Genomic DNA, 19,582 nt, shown 5'->3' with positions numbered 1-19,582 from the left:
CTCGGGGGCTCCCTGGACATTGGTAGTTAGGGCTCGGCGAATGATTCCAAAACCTCCAACCCTGTTTCCTCTAGAGCAGCACTGCTTTGCTCATTACAGACATTCAGCTTTGACACAAGACTTAGAAGAAAGAGTTCCACTAGTTTGAACTTCACTGCACTACAGCAAAAGTTAGCACAGCTGAACTTGACCTGCAAACATATTGTTTGGCTTCACGTTTTCTTTTTTGCTTTTAACATTTAATTTACAAGCATTAGAATATCAGATTTCATATAAACAACCAGGTTTTCCATTCCTCTTGAAAAACTGAAAATCCTAGCAACACAGGGACCACATTCCTGGCAACAAATGGCTGGAAACAAGAAGCTTCTGGTTCCTATAGATGGAGGTGGACTCTCCTAGTTGAATTTTCACCCGGTCGATTTCACCTGTCTGGTCTGCTCAGAACTGGCGACAACTAAGGGACCAAAATCCAGTCTCTTTCCTTGTGAAAGGAAATAGCAAGGAGCAGTGGAGAAATTACTGAATTAGGGCTTAGAAGTTTTCTGAGCATTCTTGTCAGTTGTGCACCTATATTCGTCAGAATAGGCTAGTACGTTGTGCTATGTTATGGAAACTAATTAACCAGGAAATCAAGTGGCTCCAAGCTGCCCCCAGAGGTTTCCCAGCTCCCGGCCAGTGCGCAGAAACCAGCCTTCAAACCTCTCAGTTGAGCCCCAGAGCAGGCAGCAGAGAAAAGCTGTCCCCACTGAGCTCCACCCCAGTTCTGGACCCACGGCCGTGTAAGCATAGGAAATGACTGTTCTACGCTGCTAAGATCTGGGGTGAATTTTTACAGCAGCAACAGCATCCGGAACAGCTAGACTTGTTAGCATCTATAATATCAGCTTAATTACCTCACAGAGAAAAGAACAAATATGTAGTTGCTGAACTATCACATCTCAAATACTACACTAATGGAAACAATTATGGGGGACCCTAAAAATATACTGTATTGATAAGAATTCAGTTAGGCTGTAGCAACAGAAAAACCAAAACAATAACACTTAAGCAAGACAGAAGTTCGTCTCCCGCTTAAAAACTGAGCCGGGCAGTTCAGGGCTGCTGGCCCCACCAGAGAGCACTCCATCTCCACCTTACTGCTCTGCTGTTCTCACACCAAGGCTTCCATCCCGTCGTCCAAGACAGCGACTCAAGCGCCATCCGCTCTGTCTACATTTCGGCCGACAGGGATGAAGAGGGGAGGGACGGGCATGCCGTCCTTCTAGGAATACTTCCTGGAAGCGCAGCCAGGGCGCAGCAAGAAAATCCGGGAAACACTGTCTTTGTGGCCATGAACTGGCTCATCAGTGGGAAAGGAGAAGGGAAGATGAATGCTGGGGGATACCCAGGAGGTCCTGCCACGTGCATGTTCCAAACTCCAGTTCACACCTGGTTTAGGACTGCAGCCTCAAGCGACGGTTACCTCAAGAACGACACCACTGTGTCTGTCCCGTCAGACTCTCAACTCTGCAGACTGACAATACCACTTTCAGGTTAAATAAAAACACTTACGCAGCGTCCACTTTCCTCACCAGACAAGTATAAATAAACTGGGAAACAGGCTCTTACCAAATTAATGACTCAGCAAATTAATGATTCGTAAGTACGGAAAGGACATTTAGAGACAAATGTCCTTCCTCTAAAATCAGTAATATGTCCTGATGGGTCTTCCTGTAATCAGTGACTCCTTGGGCAAGTCACTCAATAACCTGAAGTCCTGTTCTGTCGCCTATAAACGAGCAGGCATCACACATAACAGGCTGGTCATGAGGATCAAATGAGATTACGAGGGTCAAAGTGCTTTGAAACAGTAGAGTTTTATACAAATATAAAGTTATGCACCTTCAAAGTTATCACTCCAATAAGATACTTATTCAATTAAACAAAACATCTTCAAAAAATCTTTAACAATGTATAAATACAGTCACAAAATAATCTGTTGATTAAAACAAAGTTTACAGTACCTACAACAGAATTTACAGAAGCCTACAATAGTTTGCAGATTGTTACATATATTGTTTTAAGAAATACCATTAATATAAATACATGATTTACAATATCCCCATTATAGCAAGAAAAAAAAATAGATTCACAAAATAAAACGTCTTTCAGGCATCCATAATGCCAAGTATTGAAATGATTATTCTCACTATGACATAAGAATAATACTCTTTTAGTGGTAAAAGACAGACTTCATTAGGCCAAGGACCACCGAAGAGCTTCTGGAAGGTTCCAAAGTAAAATCCGGCTATCCTTCCCCCAAAATAAATAGAACAGCAGCAATGCCTAGGTATCCCCTGAACATAAACTATGAAAATTCCTTTCATTTATTTATTATGGGGCTTAAGTACATGACTCGTTAACAAATAAAAATTCAAAAGTTTGAGAAACTAGTTAACATAAACAGCCCAAATTTGATTTTTACCTGCCTGTGAATGCCTAGGGTAAGAAGTTTCTTCTGAAGTATATATTAAGTGTAAAATTAACAATTATTACTAACTTATATTTAAGCTAAAGTGCTCACTCTTACCATGGAAGCAAAACCTTCTTCTAGGATAATCTACAGAGACAGTATGTAAACAGAGAGAGTTTTGAGATAGACTCAGAACATCCCCATGTTCTGTGGATCAAGATGCAAAGCATGTTCATGCTCCATTCCACGTGGGCACGAGCACACTCTGGTGAACTTAAGATACACGGAGCTCACATGACTGCACACACGTATGTACACCATGGACCACGTGCTGACAGTGTTCCTAGCCACAGCCCACACCTGCAACCCCCAAATGCTGGAAAGAAAGTAAAAACTTAATATGAAAACTACGTTTCCTTTTAAGTAAATTTAAAAATGGAAAAGCAAACCCCACACTCCTCTTTGCAACAGGTAATGAGTTCTAAAGGTTCCGAGTCCAGAGCCCTTCGGTTGTTCCCAATGGAAAGAACACGCAGGCCCCCTCACTGTCTTCAGGAGGTCTGATCGTCTCCGGCGCCCTGCAAGAGAGAAAACCCTTAACGCTGAAAGCCATGTCACTTAGCACACCAGACGCACAGCACAAGGAGAGCATCTGTGTCTGTCAGCAGAGCCAGCTCCTACATCACCTCGCACCCCACGGCCCAGTCATGTTAGAAATCACCGTCATGCTGGAGAAGGAAAGCAGTGGGTCCACCCGGATGTCCGGCAAGTCAGTCTCATTTGAGCAGAGCACCAGCAGGTGCCACGCTAGGCCACGGACCCTGTCCACGTGTCAGGCTCCAGGCTCAACTTCACCTGGGCACTGAAAGTCCTAAGGAAGAAACCCACCAAGTACAGACTTGACAATCACCCTAAGGTGGGCCTTACCCAGCAAAGGTACACTGGGACTCTGCAAAACCCTCAGGAGGAGAGTCCTGTCCCTACAAGAATCCTCGCTTTCCCTACTTCTTAACTTTTACACAAGAGAAACTGTACAGGAAACAGCAATGGATTTCAAGAGAGGAGAGCTGGGTTAAGCCCTAGCTTTGTACCACATAGTCGCTGTACATTCCTGAGAAGTCACCTAGCCTCTTGGGGCCTCAGTCACAAACGTCATCCTTGGACCAGCAACATCAGCACCACCCTGGACCCTGTAAACACGTGACCTATGACACCCAGCCCCAGGTCAACTAAAGAAGAAACTCTGGGGGGCAATTCTGATGCACATCCAAGGCTGAGAACCCGTAACTGTCCTGTATAACGTTACCTGCCAACCTACTGCATAAACACAAACACGAGGCGTCACTCATACAAAGACCTAATCAAGTTCCCAAAGGTTTTACCAATCACTATTTACCTATGAATACTACTTATCCCACTGAAAACTCTGACTTAAATCTTCATATCGGGGAACTTTAGTAAAACCTATACACTCTTCAAAAAAAAATCTGAGTACTTTAAAACAATCATCAATGATGCGGTCTTATTATGTTTCTAACTTGCTCCTACTATAAACCCTAAAAACCAGACAATACATTGATACATCTTCAGAACTGTTCATTTAGAGCCACCAGAAGTAATGGAAAGTCACTGAACTTCAGCTAACTTTAAAAAAATAAGTTATTATCAATGAACATTAATCTCTGTAGTTTTAAAATAATTTCAGGACATTGACAATACATTTCTGGAATGTCCTAAAAGCCTCCAAAGGGAAACTAAAATAACTTTATCATCATCTCATACCTAAATATGTCCCTTTAAAAACTTTTTTAAAGTATTTCATAGAAATTAAACTCTACAAGAACTAGAAATCATCACTGCATTAGTCACTGACCACATGCAAATTACCCTCACATCCAGAAAACACTTACTTGTCTTAAAAACTGCTTTCCAAGGTACGATGTGGCCATGCTGGTGAAGTTCTTCCTGCTGCCCACCTTGCACCTGATGTAGCCATACAGGTTGGCCCCCTGCAGCACCACACCCATGATAACCACCGCCTGGGAGAGGGGAATAACCAACGGTTACGGCCTGACCCTGCCTGGCCGTTCTCTCCGCCATACATGAGACAGAGACTGTCCCGGGAAAGGAAGCTCTGTGAAGCGGGGGTCATGGCCGTGAGACTCCCGCCCGCGCTCCCAGAGCAGACCTGTGCGACACACGCTCCGCACCACCCAGCAAGCACCTATCAACACACACACTCTGCGCCAGGCCTGGGAGGAGGAGGGGTAACCATTCTCTAGTATTTTCCATGGGTTGGTGAGTAAGATATAAAAAAATAAATGAGACACAGAAGGGGCTCAAATGTCAACTACTTCAGTAAGAATTCCAAAAGAACGGTCAAGAGAAAGATCAAGTTCAACACACTGAGAGCACGCGGAGGTGAGGCTCTGCTCTATGCTGATGTGTGTGCGACAACTGGCTTCTAAGAAAGCGAACCAGAGCCTCCAGGCAGCAACCAACAGGTGTCTGCCTTCTGTGACAAGGAGGGGGAGGGAGAGGAGAAGGGGATGGTGGGGGGGGGGGGGCGGGGACGGAGCGCTAGGAGGAAATGCACTTCAGCAGAGCTGTCTCGTCCTTGTGGCCACAGTCCTATAGGTGAGCCCACGAAGACCACTAAGGATTGAGAATAAGAAACTCAAGCCCACTACTTCAATACTACTGAAGAAACGTTACCTAGAACAACGTGAGGGGAATCCCGTGGTTAAATATTCTAGAGCAGGGGTTGGCAAAGCTTTTCTGTAAAGGGCCAGTTAATACACATTTCAGGCTTTGTAGGCCACATGGTCTCTGCTGCGAATACTCAACTCTGCCATTCTAGCCCCAAAGCAGCCACAGGCAACATGTAAACAAACAGGCAAGGCTGTGCTCCGATACAAATTGACAAAAACAGGTGTAGGGCCAGACGTGGCCTGCAGGCCAGCGTGCCCGGCCCTGCTCTAGAATAAGCAAGTACTCTGAGAGGCTGGAGCACCAGCCGTCATCAAGCCCATCACCACAGCGGACAGCGGGTGGGGAAGCTGGAGGACGCCCCCTCCCGCCCTGTGCTCTTAACAACAGGAGCCCAAACCACCTTTCACCCACCTCTCCCTGCTCTGCTTTAGGGAAGGGGAAACACTGCTAGAGAAGGACCGGGCTGCCTCCCCAGCTGGAGGCAAAGGCTCCAGGCCTCACAAATGATCTAAAGCAGGAGGGCAGAATCACAGCAGACTAAGAGGAACTCCACCACCAAGAGAGGGCAACCTGAGCAGGCCAGCTGGGGCTGCGGTTCCCTCCTCACACCTGCACCTTCAGGCCACCAAACTCCAGCTCACATCAGAGCCCAGATGTCTTAGGCAACAAGGAGAATTCACCCATAGGAAACCAGCACAAAGACAAGGTCTGGACAAAGCTGCAAAACCACAGCAAAGAACAAAAAGAAGAAAGAAACGCAGTACACGAAAAACAGGCGAAGAATCTATTCTAAGAGAAACAGACTCCACCAAAACAAAAGCATTCCTGGGAATACTTCACCCTATGGAAGAACCTAAAGAGAAGAACTCAAAGAGAATGAAGGTAAGAGAAGACACCAGAAGGAGTTGAAAACGGAGCTGGCAGAGGTTAGGAAAGGCCAAGCAGCCCTTGCTAACCACCTGCCCATCCTACGGCAGCCCACTCCGCCCTCCCTGGCACTCTCCACTCTACCTTGTATCACCCCGCTCCCTGTGTACTGTCTGTCTACACTCTGCTCCACTAGGATGCGGCGTTATCAGAGCAGTTACCTCATTTATCAGTATCCCAACCGTATCCCCAGCACCCAGGACAGCTCTGGTGTATGGCAGACTCTTAAAAAGATCTGCAGAGTGAATAATCAGAAAGGAAAAAGAGGAGAGATGAAAGCATTTATGATGGTAGATGAGAACAGACAAAAATGATTCAACACAGAGGGACCTGGGACCTCAGAATTCAAGATGCCAAAAAACAGAACGTAAATAAATGTAAAGACAACAGAACATAATTTTCCTGATTCAAAGCAAAACCTGTGCCTGCATATTAGAGGGGCACATAGTTTCCAGAAAAAGCAATACAGAAAGACAGACACAAAGACAACCTGGTTATGTATGTTATTTTAAAACTTCAAGAATGATTACCAAAAATTCTTCGTCAAGGGAGAAAAATAATTCACTCACTTTCATGTAAGTTAAGTAGGCCTGGCCTCAGATTTCTCCACAATGTTCAACATAAGAAAATGAGGGGGCTTCCTAGGTGGTGCAGTCGTTGAGAATTCACCTGCCAATGCAGGGGACACAGGTTCGATCCCTGCTCCAGGAAGATCCCACATGCTGCAGAGCAACTAAGCCTGTGTGCCACAACTATTGAGCCTGCGCTTTAGAGCCCGTGAGCCACAACTATTGAGCCCATGTGCTGCAACTACTGAAGCCCACACGCCTAGAGCCCGTGCTCCGCAACAAGAGAAGCCACGGCAATGAAGAGCCCGCGCACCACAACGAAGAGTAGCCCCCACTCACCACAACTAAAAAGAAAGCCCACACACAGCAAAAAAAAAAAAAAAAAGACCCAACACAGCCAATAAAATAAATAAATTTATAAAAAAAAGAAAAAAAAGAAAATGAGGAAGTAATGTCTTCTAAATGCTGAGAGAAAAAAGTTGTGACCCAACAATATTAACTTAGCCAAGAGTAATTCCTTACTCAAGAATAAAGAATTTTTTTCAAGAATAAAGAAATAAAGAATTTATTCAAGCATAGAGTTTATTCAGAAAGAAAAGAAAAAGAGAAAAGAAAAGAAGTCAAGATAAAGTCAACAGGCTCATATTCTTAAACATGACAGATCCATAGGAAAATAACACCCACAAGTTTTTTGAAAAAAATCATCCAACAGTGAAATTCAGCCAACTAAGAGGTAAAGAAGAAGCTTCAACAAAAGGACTGAATCAATTTACTTAAAAGTAGATCAAAGACTGAACAACCAGTAACAAATACCATTTCAAAAGGTAACTGTTATAAACCTTGACAACAAAAATAACACTGGAACAAACAAAACTCAGGCAAAGAAAGGAGGGAATATAAGAGTGTTTATTTCATTCCCTTTCTAAACCGTCTCTACATGGAGCAAGTACACTACTTAAAATAACTAAAGTAAGACTACAACCTGCAAAACTGCAGAAGTGGAAGCAGGGAGGGAAGGTGGGAGAAAGCATGAATGTTAACTTCACCTCTTTCACAGCAGGAAACGAGCACATTAAATACGTTTCCTAATTCATGAAGGAGGGTCTGGTACACGAAATACATGGAAGTGGCATGTGCTACAGACAACGTTTAGAAAAGCCAACAGACAACAAACCTTCCAGGTCTCAAAAGGGAAAGTATTTACATATGCACAAAGGAAGAGAGAACCTATACAGCAAAATAGACAAGGAAATATTAAAAACAGGAAAAAAAACACAAGGCCAAAGTACATCTGATATCAGTAAGTATTAAAGATAAACTCAATTATTAAAAGAATAAGACACAGTTTGGGATAAGTGATGGATTATATTTTCCAAAGATGGTAGCAACTGTATCTCCACATGCTCTTCTAGAACCTTCTTACTCCCCCTCATCAAGCTGCACAGCCTAATTTCCATCTCCTGAATATGGACAGGTGCCAAAAGTGATGCTGTGACTTCTGAGGCCAGGCGGTTGTTATGGGCTGAATTTTGTTCTCCCAAAATGTATATGTTTATATATATACACACACACACACACACACACATAATCCCAGTACCCCAGAATGTGACTGTACTTGGAAACAGGGTCTTTAAAATAATGTCCCTAGGGTGGGCCCTAATTCCATATGACTGGTGTCCTCATAAGCAGAGGAGATTAGGACACAGACATGCACAGAGCAAAGACCACATGAAGACACAGGAAGAAGACAGCCAACAAGCCAAAGAGCTAGGCCTCCAGAATTGGGAGAAAATACTTCTGTTGTTGAAGCCACCCAGGCTGAGGCACTGTGCTACAGGAGCCCTAGCAGACGAATACAGCAGTACAAGGTCATCCAGCTTGTGAGCTGAAACACTCTCAACTGGAGCTGTGACCCTCTGAGCAAGCAGCCGCACTGCCATGAGGCCACCAGGCTGTAAGGATGCCCCAACCAGCCACGTGGAGAGACCACGTGAGAGGCCACAGGACCCCGGAAAGAGAAGCTTTACCAGCCCCCAGCCACAGTCTGACCACAAGTACAAAAGGTCCCAAGCTAGAACTATTCCAACAAGCCCCTTCCAAATGCCTGCCCCAGAGAAACTGCGAGATCGTAACAGGACTGCGGCAGTAGACAACCAGAACAGCCCACCAACCAGCACTTCAGAAAAGACCCTCTCCTGGTTCCCAACTAAGCGAAGCTGGCCACCCCCTCCGACAGGGTTGTGTACTAAGTGTGGTAACCACTGCACACAATGGGCTACGTCGAGTTCTGCTGGGCACTTGGAGTCCTGGCGAGGTGGAGTCTCTCACAGGAGCCGCTCTCTGCACTGAGAGGAAAGCGGTGAGAAACCAAACTTGGGAAACACGTGGTGACGCTGCCTGCTGGACACGGGCCGATGCTACCACGGGGCATCACCCATGACGATGGCCCCTCAGCCACCCAAGGGCTCCTGGCAGCTGCACCTGGCACTCACCAGCCACTTCACCCTGAAGGAGAAGAGGGCACTGAAGGCAAATATCACCCAGAGCACCGGGCAGGCAACGAGCCCCAACCAGAAGATTCTTGACTCAGCCTCCGACACGCTCTTACTGTCTTGAGGGGAGGCCTACAAAAGAACACGACCTTAATAACCAACGTCCTGTGATATTTATCAGCAAAAAGCTTAACATTTTTAATGAAATAACACCTTACCCTCAAACTCAAATAAATTAATACAGACACCCCAAGTCCCACGTTCGAACTCCTACCCCCTCAACCCCCTCAAACACAACAGCAGCTCTACCACCACTGTCATTTTTGGAACTGGTCTCAATATCCTTTGTTTTCAATCGAGAGGGTTTCATTGTCAGGGCAGAGGGGACATCACCCAAGACAGTAAGGGTGGCCTCGGACAGGCCTCCAGTCGATCCTTCCCGCCCTTTCGCTGACTAGTCACAAGCAAGCTCTGAATGATACCCTCTTCGGTGAGGACTCGGGAAATCAAGGCTGCGTTCATCCTGGAGACGAAAAGGTCAAGGCAGGGTCCAGAGGAAGGAATGCAGTCAAGGGACTCCAGACAATGACCCTTTTAAAAGGGTGGTGAGCTGCTTCCAAGGTAAACTGCATAATGTAAAGGGCTATGGGCTCACTGAACACAGCACTGCTTTCTGAGAAGCCCTAGTCAGGCCCCTCCAAGCAGAAGGCAAGCAATTTAATTGGCGCCGTCTCCAAGAATTCTGTCCTCTGCCTCCCAAACTGACTTCCACTACAGATCAGCAGGCAGCCCAAAGCAGACCAGGGTCCTAGGGCTTCTGAAGCCACAGCCTGAAGAACACACTGCTCTGACCAACTCAGATTTTCTTTCCAGCTGCAATCCTCCTCTTTCTGCCTCCTGCCCATGAATGGAGGACCATGGGGCAAGGGCAGAGGGAGCGACTGCTGGCAGCGACACCAGGCAAGGCACACCGCAACGCACAAGGCATCAGCTCTGAGCCAAAGCCCTCTCTCAGGATTCTTTCCTGCACACACCGTTTCCAGTCTGAACTAGACAGAAAAGCACGGTAAGTTTTAGAAGGCCATCTGGTTTAGTGCTGCCACGCCAAGCGATTTGGGGTAGTTCTTTATGTGTAGATTACATTTGAAGTATTTAAGTAATTTCTCCTTAAATTCTCAAATGTATCTAACATAATTTTTTGAACAATGCTCAAAAAAAAAAAAAAAAAAAAAAAACGGCAGTTTACCTTCCTGGACTCAAACACCCAATGGCTTTTTCCATCTTCATCAATGTGATTCCACCAGCGCAGGCCAACCATTAGTCTACCTGTGACATTCTGGTAAAGATTAACACATGCACACACATTTTAAAAACATTATTAAAAACAGTATTTACAGATCTACCAAAACACCGTATCTTAGTGTAACAGCTCATAAAACAAAAAATCATCAGCTCTCCCACCATATTATCCAGTTAACGACCTCTACGCACCAGGCCTGGACCAAAGATTAAATACAACGGAACGGCAGGCCCAGCAGCAGCAGCAGTGACAGGTCAGCATATCCTAAACACTGCCCGTCCCTCTTCTCCCTCGTGAACTCCTGCCCTTTCTCTGCTTCCCTAACGTGCTCCTAGACCCCATGCTCTTTAGCTTCTGGGACCTACCTTTCCTATATAACCTAACTGTAGCTGCATGTACCTTATCACCAGACATCTCTACAAATGCTTATGGACTGAATACTGTGTCCCCCCAAATTCATGTGCAGAAACTCTACCCCACCCCGTCACCAAGGGATGGTATCAGGAGGGGCTCTGGGAGGTGATCAGCATTAGAGGAGGCCATGAGGGTGCGGCCTTTGTGAATGGGAGTAGCGTCCTCCTAACAGTCAGCTGGCACCCTCTCTCTGCTCTCAGCCACGTGAGGACACGAGAGGTCAGCCGTCTGGAACCGGAGGAGGGCCCTCACCAGAGGCGACCGGGAAGGTGCCCTGATCCTGGATTTCCAGCCTCCAGAACTCGGAAAATAAACTCCTACAGTTTGTAAGGCACCCAGTCTCTGGTATTCTGTACAGTACGCAGGCCAAAGTAAGACCGCAGTCACAGGCACTGGCCTTCGTCCAGTACTTGAAATGTACGAAGCTCTTTTCCTCTTACTCATGTAACAAATTACTTTGAAAGTTTTCCTAACATAATGAAAGGAACACAGAAGGAGGCAAAAAAAGGAGGAGCCTTAGAGACCAAACTTCCTTTTGTCGCCATGCTACCATTCAAGAGAAAAGCTGACAAAGACCGAGAACAGCCAGAGGTCTACTTTAGTGGCATTTTCAAATGATAGCTCTTCATCTCAAACGCCTCCATTTTCCCGTTTTCCAGTTCTTTACTTTCTGCTTTTGTCATCATTAGTTTATTTTCTGAATTTCTCTCAAGCTTATTCTTCTATTTTGAAACTTCTAGATCTCTAACAATAAAAGCCTCTCGTCTATCATTTTTCCTCTGAACTCAGTTTTAGACACGTTCCAAAAGTATGAATGTAGATGACGGTTATCATTAAGGTATAAATAATCCATATTTACAGATTTTATTTCCTTTTTAAGCCGAGATGTTCAGCAGGACGATCCTTTATAAAAATCCCAATTTTGACAACCATTTTTTTTATTAGTCTCCAGTTCTGCTGCCCTGGACTAGAAAATGTAGCTGCTCTGGGCAATTTATGTGGATTTTCTTCATAGTGATACTTAACTTTTGTAAAAGCGCCAGAGGAACTGAACACGAAGGTATTATCCTCTGCACATGGAGTTCCAAATACTGCTATGAAGGTGACCTCATTACTTCAACCAGACCCTCCAAACCTTGTGTATCTTTTGTTGCTCTGACCTGCAAACACAGTGGTTTGCTAGACTTCTGTCCCAACAGTGCTCCCCCACCTTCTCGGGTGTTTCTAGTAATTTTCCACTACAGTCTGATGTGATGTCATTCCGTGACTGACCCTCACTGTCTTGTTCCACTGAATGCTGTCTTGCTCTCATTTCTGTCTTATCTGATAATAATATCATAAGGCCAAGTTTCTTTTTGTTTGAACTGGTCTTATGTCATCTTTGCCTTCTTTTACTTTTTCTAATGTCACAATTTTAGCTAGATCTTTTCTGTTGGACTTTGATTTTTGACCCAGTCTTAGAATTTTTATCTTTGAAAAGAGAGTTTAATCAAGTTACATCTACAGCTGTAACTAATGTGCTGCCGCTCCCATCCCTGCACTCTGCCCTGTGAGACTTCAGCTTCCCTGACCACCTGCTTTGCTCTCCTTCTCTTGCTGAATGTTTTAGTTGCTCCCGTCTTCTCCAATGTTGTGGAAGACACAGTGTTTTAAATTTTACTAATAGCTACTATTAAAATTTTAAAGCAATTATTTAACCTTTTTTTCATTCTATTTGTCAGAATAAAGAATAAGACAAAAGCCCCACATAGGTTATAACATTTAAGTTATTTCCATTTTTTAATAATTTTATCTCTTCATTTATCTCTTATTTTTTAATAATTATGTCTCTTCTTTCGACAATTGCATTGAGATTTACAATTACAATACATCTCTATTCTGACTAGATTCAGAACCCTGCATACCCCCTTTCCCAAGTCCATTCAATAGTTTCCCCACTCTTGATTTCTTAATTTCATATCTCAGCTGTCTGCATATCTGTAAGTAATTCTGCCACAGATGAAAGGGTATTTTTTAAGCCCTTGTTTTTTAAAAAATGTCATCAGAAAATACACTTTCTGGCCACATTTTTTTTTTAATTTAGCTGTGCCTCGCAGCTTGTGGGATCTCAGTTCCCCAACCAGGGACTGAACCGGGGCCACAGCAGTGAAAGCCCAGAATCCGAACCACTAGGCAACCAGGGAACTCCCTCTGGCCATATTTTTAAAAACTCTAAACCCACAAGGATCTAATTATATAATTTTTGGAAATTCCCAGGAAGAAATGACTGAAGGTGGTGTTCTATTTGGCTAAGCAGAAATTACATGAACAACAAAAAGAAACATTCCTCAAAACTATGACCTGGATACAGTAAACACTTGAGAGCATAAAGCAACAGAACAAATTCAAAGAAATACAAGCCAAAGAAGACTGTAGGAAAGAAAAGCCTGCAGGAAACAGACCTCTGTCATCTTTATTCTCAGCATTTTGTGGCCTACAGAAACTGGCCACCACCATGCCAACCACTTCTGATACCTGCAAGAATCAAAACATCTAAAAACGGCTGGGCTAGTGGGCATGAGTAGGCTTGTAACATCTTACTGGTTTTTGAATCAATATATACGTCTCAAATTCCAAAACTAGCTTTACCTTTTTTTTGCCTTCGATTTTTTCCCCTACCATTTTACTATGAAAAGTCCCAAACACACAGAAAAGTCAAGTTTTACAGTGAATACGCATATACCTACCACCTAGTGTCTACATTCACTACTTTACCACAGTGACTGTATCACACGCCCCTCTGTCTATACAGCTCTCCCTGTGCATCCATCCCTCCACCCGCCACGGCCCCTGAGGCAGAACTATTTCTTACACTCTTTTCTCTCTCCTACAACAGCGTCCCACAGCCTCAGCACCATCAGCGTCCTGAGCCAGATAATTCTGTGATGCAGGGCACTCCTGTCTGTGCATCTTAAGATATCTGGCAGCATCCCTGGCTTCTACCCATGTGACACCAAAAGCTCACTTTCCCCACCCTGAGTTGTGACAACCAAAAATGTCTTCGGACATCGACAAACAACGAACATCCCCTGGGGGGCAAAACTGGCCCTGGCTGAGAAACACTGCCCTAGAGCTCACACAGGAGCCTTTGCAATGGTGGGTACTTATCTGTGGACAAACTATCTTGGGGTCTTATCAAGAAATCATACACAGCACAACCAGAGGTGACCCTGAAGCAAAACCAGTGGTGAGGATTAGAAGCAGTATGTGTAGTCTGTAGCTGCCGGTCACACTTTTGTTTGTTTGTTTAAAGCTGATGTAGGTTAACATAAACCACAAACAAGTCAGTAGGGTAAAAACCTACATGTGATCTAACCGGCATTTTGACCCAGATGAGACAAAAAAGATAAATTGACACCAATCCAAAATAATGTCATTTTTTTTTTTTACTGTTAATATGTCATTCAATCTCACCATATTAAATAAGATTTTAAAATAAAAACAATCACACCTACCTTGACTGCCCAAAAGTCACATGACAGCAACAAGATGATGGTCACCATACAGGCAATAAAGCTGCTGCTGAACAACTCACAGAGAAGATAGACTATAATTGCACTGACTCGAAAGAATAAGTGGAAAAATGATGCCACTGGGTGTCTGAAAACCAAAATATAATTAAAAAAAGGCAATTACATTTACGACAGGTACTGCAGATGCAGGTGAAAACGTTTCAGCCACAGCAGAACCATGCAGAGTCTTGTCAAAATACAGGATGCCTCGAGGAAGAAGCAAACCTCCTATCTTTTTTTCATAAGCTCCATTATTTGACTAGGCCCTGTTGTCACAGAAAATACACTATGTAAACATGACTTTAACACCTCAGCGATTATAAACTTTCACAAAATACGTAACAAGAAATTTTACCATTCCTAGAGGAATAAGGAAACTATACTCTCAGCATTGACTCCTATTTTCACCCATCTAAAAATCACGCTGCAAGAATTTTGAGGTGCTTAGAATCATGTCAGGCACTAAGACAAAGTAACCATCAGGCAGAGTTGCTGTTTTATCAACAGCTTCATTGAGATATAATCCACTCACCATACAATTCACCGATTTAAAGGGTATAATTCAGTGATTTCTCGCATATTCACAGAATTGTGCAACTATCACACAATCAGTTTTAGAACTCTTTCATGACCCCAAACAGAAACCCTATACCCACAGGCAGTCACCCCCTTTTACCACAACCCCAGCCCCCTCCAGCCCTAGGCAACCACTGACATACTTCTTGTCCCTACAGATTTGCCTATTCTGGACACAGCACATGAACAAAATCATATAATATGTGGTCTTTTGTGACAGCATCTCTCACTTAGCTTAATGTTTTCAAGGTTCAGGTAGAATTTGATTTCATTAAGTGAATTTAGAGAGAACTGAGTTTGGAATAGAAATATATTTGGTTTGATATTTTTGCATTAGTTGATACACAAGATACAATTCTGAAATTTGCATAATAAATCAAAATATAGTATATCTACAGAAACTATCTAAAGAAATGGTACATGCTTGGTACAAAAGTCAGAATCAAAAACACCAGTGTTCAAATAATTGGGTTTGCAGGTTTGAAAACTCAGTATTGAGTAAAATTCCATACATCAATTACCCCCAGAGAAAACGTGAGATGTCACCTCATCTCAGACTAAAGAGCAAACTAGCAGCACACGATATTGACTAGCACATCACATCCACTCTGCCCCGAACCCCGGCACTGGCCCCAGGAGACCCACAGAACAGCACCAGACACTAACCCAACCCTTGTAACTTATCCTCATACCGGATTTTGGATTTTTTCGGTCTACTAGCTGTCTCCTCCTCCGCATCAAACAGTGAAACATCCTCAGTGTCATCATTACTGTCCTGATAGGAAAAGTAAAGATTCATGAAGCAAAATGAAATTCATTCTGTATTGCACGCCACTGCGTGCAAGGCAGGACGCTAGTGTATACGGAAGATAACGGAAAGACGTGGTCACGCCCACGTGGAACTCATCGCCCAGGGAAGGGGCCAGGGCAGTCCCCTCCCCCAACTCTGACCCCTGGCCGAACCCCACGGGGCAACCCAGGCACCTGACATCTCCACCCCACCCAAGAAGCTGTGGAGGCCTACAGGGAGCAGCCACTCTCGGTTCTGCTCCTCCCCAAGACCATCTGACTGCTGTTTCCCCGAGCCCTTCTCACAAGTCTGTCCCTTTTTCTCCAAGGCTGAAGCAGCTGCTTGTACTCAGAATCCCTTCCTTCCCTGCCTCCTCAGGGCTTGTGCCATCACTCTTCCCTTTATTTACACTTTCTTGTATCTTCAGGTCTTTCTGGTGCATCTTTCTCATCAGCATGTAAGGTCCTTCAGGCTGTAACCACCTCTTACTGCTGTCTTCCCTACTGACACTTACAGCATGAAGAGATGTTTTAAAGCCCTGATCCTGAATCTCCCTTCTGTCCTTTCCCTTCCTTCCCTTCACAACCTCAGGCCTCTAAGAGTGGTTCACACCTCAGCTCACTGCAATTCACCTGCAGCCTCAGCCCCTTCCCACTCACCTGCCTTCTCTGGTCTCACCCCGCTCTACTCCATACCATGTCACCCCCCTGCCCAGACCATTCAGTGGTGCCCCTGCATTACAGGATAAGACTTCACTCCCTCATGCACAGCAAACAAGAGCTCATGACCTGCCGCGCGTACTCCCCTCCTGCCGCTGCCACCCACTGGGCTCTACAGCAGTGCTCTCTCTACCTGCTCTCTACAGCAGTGCTCTCTCTACCTGCTCTCTACAGCAGTGCTCTACCTGCTCTCTACAGCAGTGCTCTCTCTACCTGCTCTCACTACCTGCTCTCTACAGCAGTGCTCTCTCTACCTGCTCTCACTACCTGCTCTCTACAGCAGTGCTCTCTCTACCTGCTCTCACTACCTGCTCTCTACAGCAGTGCTCTCTCTACCTGCTCTCTGAAAACGCTTGGGGCCCACCCACCCTTCTGCTTTTCACGTCTTCTCTCCCCTTCCCCATCCCCTACAAAGTGCACCATCAGGCAAATATCAAACCATCTTTCAAATTTCAGCTCAAATACTGCACTAGCTGAGAAACGTCCCCTGAAATCCCCAGGGATCCCACTTCCCATGCTCCCACAGCACTGGGGCAAATCTCCACTTGAACAGTTATCTGGGGATACTCTTACTGCAAGTCTATTCCTCCTGGCTCCTCCTGGACTCCAAGGTCTGCTGCAGGGTAATAAGTCCTAGTGTCTAGAAGAGCACCAGGCCAGGTGCCACAGTATTTGTTGAAGGCATGAGTGAAAACACAAAGGAGCAGTCACCTACCACCCGTGGCAGACTGCGGAAGCAACATGAGTGCAAATGGGAGCAGAGGAAAGGAACAGGCTGTGGTGAGCCTTCCTGAAGGAGTTTACCCGCTAGGCCTCCTGCTCCCTCCAATCCCTTGACTAGGTATCTCTTCAAAGGCACAGAAGTGGGAACACACAGAGCATACACGCGGAAAGCCCTCGTGTTAAATGAAGGTGGAAGAGTGGAGTAAGAACTGAACCGAGAAATGTGAAATGGATCCGGGTCTATGAGACCAGTGGTCTCCACCTTGGCTACAGGCTGGAATCCTCTGGGGTATTTTAGGCTAGAGGGGATGGAGACCAGCGCACAAGTACAGGGCTCAGCTGAAGAAAGCAGCAGAGGGACTTCCCTGGCAGTCCAGTGGTTAGGACTTCCCCTTTCAATGCAGGGGGTGCGGGTTCAATCCCTGGTCGGGGACCTAAGATTCCCGCATGTCTCGCAGCCGCAAAAAACCAAAACACAAAAAAGGAAAACAAAACACAGAAGCAATATTGTAACAAATTCAATATAGACTTTTAAAAAACGATCCACGACAAAAAAAAAATCTTTTAATTGAAAAAACAAAAAAGAATGCCGCACAGACGGCAACTACATAAAACAGAGGCAGGGTACCCAGGAGGTCACGGAAAGCCGCAGGTGGCGGGTGGTGCGCACCCCGATGGCTGCAGCCCCCGCGGTGACCCCCGGAGCAGGGCCAGGAGCTGCGGGAGGAGGAACCGCCGCAGGTGTGCGGAGAGGCCGGGGGGCGCCTGCAGGCCCCCGCGGCCCGGCGCCGCGCGCCTCCTTCCCGCCCCGGAAGCCCACCGCGGCCCCCTCCCCTCGGCTCCGCCAGCGCCGCGCGGACACACCTGCGGCGGCGCCTCCACGCCCGCGGGGCTCGCGGTCACCCCCGACAGCAGCACCCCCCGCGGTACCCCAAGTGACAGCGCGGCGTTTACGAACACGGGGAGACGCCCCTAAGTCGCCCGTGCTAAGCTCTGGCCGTGCGCGGGAGGGCGGCAACCAGCCCCGAGGGGCGGACGCGGTCCCGGGAGCGGCTCTGACCGCACCACCGCGACCGCCAGGCCGCGGCCCGAGCCCCACGTCCGGGGCGCCCCCTCCCCTCGCGCGCCCGCACTCGAGTCCCCGCGGCCGCCCGCCCCCGGCGCAGCCCGGCCCCGACCCCGACCCCGGCCTCGGCCTCGGCCTCGGCGCCGGCCCCGGCCCGCCGGCTCTGCTCGGGCTCCGGCCGCGGCAACTAAGGCCCTGCAGGCCGGGCTCAGCCTCCACCGCCGCCCTCTCCCCGCGCCCACAGCCCCCTCACCTGCTGCAACATGGCGGCCCCGCGCCAGCCCCACTTCCGGGAGCCACGTCAGCGCCGCAGCCGCGGGGCGGGGACCGGAACAGATGCGGCGGGCTCACCGCGGGCCTGGAGAAGCCGGAGTCATAGAGGCAACAACACCCCCACTTCCGCTTCCGGGCCCTCAGGGGAGGAGCGCCTGGGGGCGGGGCGACTCGGGTGGGCGGGGCGACTCGGGTGGGCGGGGCGGGGCGGGGCGGGGCGGGGCGGGGCTAGAGAGCAGGCGGGCGAAGAAGCTCAGGCTCCCAGGCACTTTAAAGCAGGAGCGGAAAAGGAAGGAGATGCGGCTTTCGAGGCGGAGAAGAGCTTCGTGGTTTGTCGCGTGGAGACGTTGCTGCTCCCGCTGGGTGTCATTGCCATCCGTGTGGATGTCCTGGGGGCAGGGGTGGGGGGGCAGGGGCACGACTATTGCCTAGTTTTCATTTCGTTTGAGTGTTTTATGATGACGTGTGATCCTGTACAGGATTATTTTTGTACCTTCAATAGTGGAAGCAATTGAAGAAATAAATGTCTTCCTGCGAAGGGGTAAATGGTATTAAGAAGAACGAGGCAGGAGGACTCTAAACATAGAGGGGCTTATTAAGGGAGGAAAATACACCCGGGAAACAGGAAGGAGGCTGAGCCCCTGGCTCGGAGCCCGGCTCCTCCACTTCCCAGTTACCTAACTGACCTCTGTGCGCCCTTCCCGTCCTCGGGAAGGGGATGGCAGTGGTATCCGTGCAGGGGCCGTACCTCCTCAGTAGGAGATATTATTCTTATTACGGTTTTAAGGTTAGCCACCAGTGATGTGATCGTGCCCCTTGAAGGGGCCGAAATTCAGGGGCTTTGCGTCCTCTTTGAAACTGTGATTATAGCAATATCCTGTCTGCCCAGGCTGCTGTCAGGCTGCTGTTGGAAGGCTCATGGAATAATGTGTAGAAGCATGTTTCCTTAACTGAGGCGAGTCTTTGCTTCAAATCACCATTTTTTACCTGTCTATTTGCCACTGCTACTTTAAAC

The 19,582-nt window shown here is 46.8% G+C and overlaps 1 protein-coding gene across 3 annotated transcripts; it reads right to left on the bottom strand.

Moving 5' to 3' along the window:
- Positions 1-323: 323 nt before the first annotated feature.
- Positions 324-18,699, bottom strand: TVP23C (trans-golgi network vesicle protein 23 homolog C). 3 transcript variants are annotated; one of them, XM_057716141.1, is made up of 7 exons: positions 18,548-18,699; positions 15,689-15,771; positions 14,364-14,508; positions 10,402-10,491; positions 9,156-9,287; positions 4,366-4,494; positions 324-3,033 (listed from the first exon to the last, which is right to left on the bottom strand). In XM_057716141.1, the coding sequence occupies exons 1-7, from the start codon at positions 18,557-18,559 to the stop codon at positions 3,007-3,009; spliced, it is 618 nt and encodes a 205-aa protein (XP_057572124.1). In that variant the 5' UTR covers positions 18,560-18,699; the 3' UTR covers positions 324-3,006. The 3 variants fall into 3 exon arrangements, with proteins under 3 accessions (XP_057572124.1, XP_057572123.1, XP_057572125.1); XM_057716140.1 differs by lacking the exon at positions 324-3,033 and adding an exon at positions 3,046-3,326 and having other exon boundaries at positions 18,548-18,673; XM_057716142.1 differs by lacking the exons at positions 324-3,033; positions 18,548-18,699 and adding exons at positions 3,046-3,326; positions 17,079-18,016.
- Positions 18,700-19,582: the final 883 nt, after the last annotated feature.

Source organism: Hippopotamus amphibius, chromosome 17 (assembly GCF_030028045.1).
Source record: "Hippopotamus amphibius kiboko isolate mHipAmp2 chromosome 17, mHipAmp2.hap2, whole genome shotgun sequence".
NCBI lineage: Eukaryota > Metazoa > Chordata > Mammalia > Artiodactyla > Hippopotamidae > Hippopotamus > Hippopotamus amphibius.
The sequence above is the reverse complement of the archived record's forward strand: the minus strand, read 5'-3'. Positions and strand labels throughout refer to the sequence as shown.

Coding starts and splice junctions, on each gene's coding strand:
- TVP23C (XM_057716140.1), bottom strand. Junction 10,492..14,363: donor GTGACTTTTGGGCAGTCAAG/GTAGGTGTGATT, acceptor AATCTTTACCAG/AATGTCACAGGTAGACTAAT. Junction 4,495..9,155: donor CCTTCAGGGTGAAGTGGCTG/GTGAGTGCCAGG, acceptor CCCCTCTCCCAG/GCGGTGGTTATCATGGGTGT.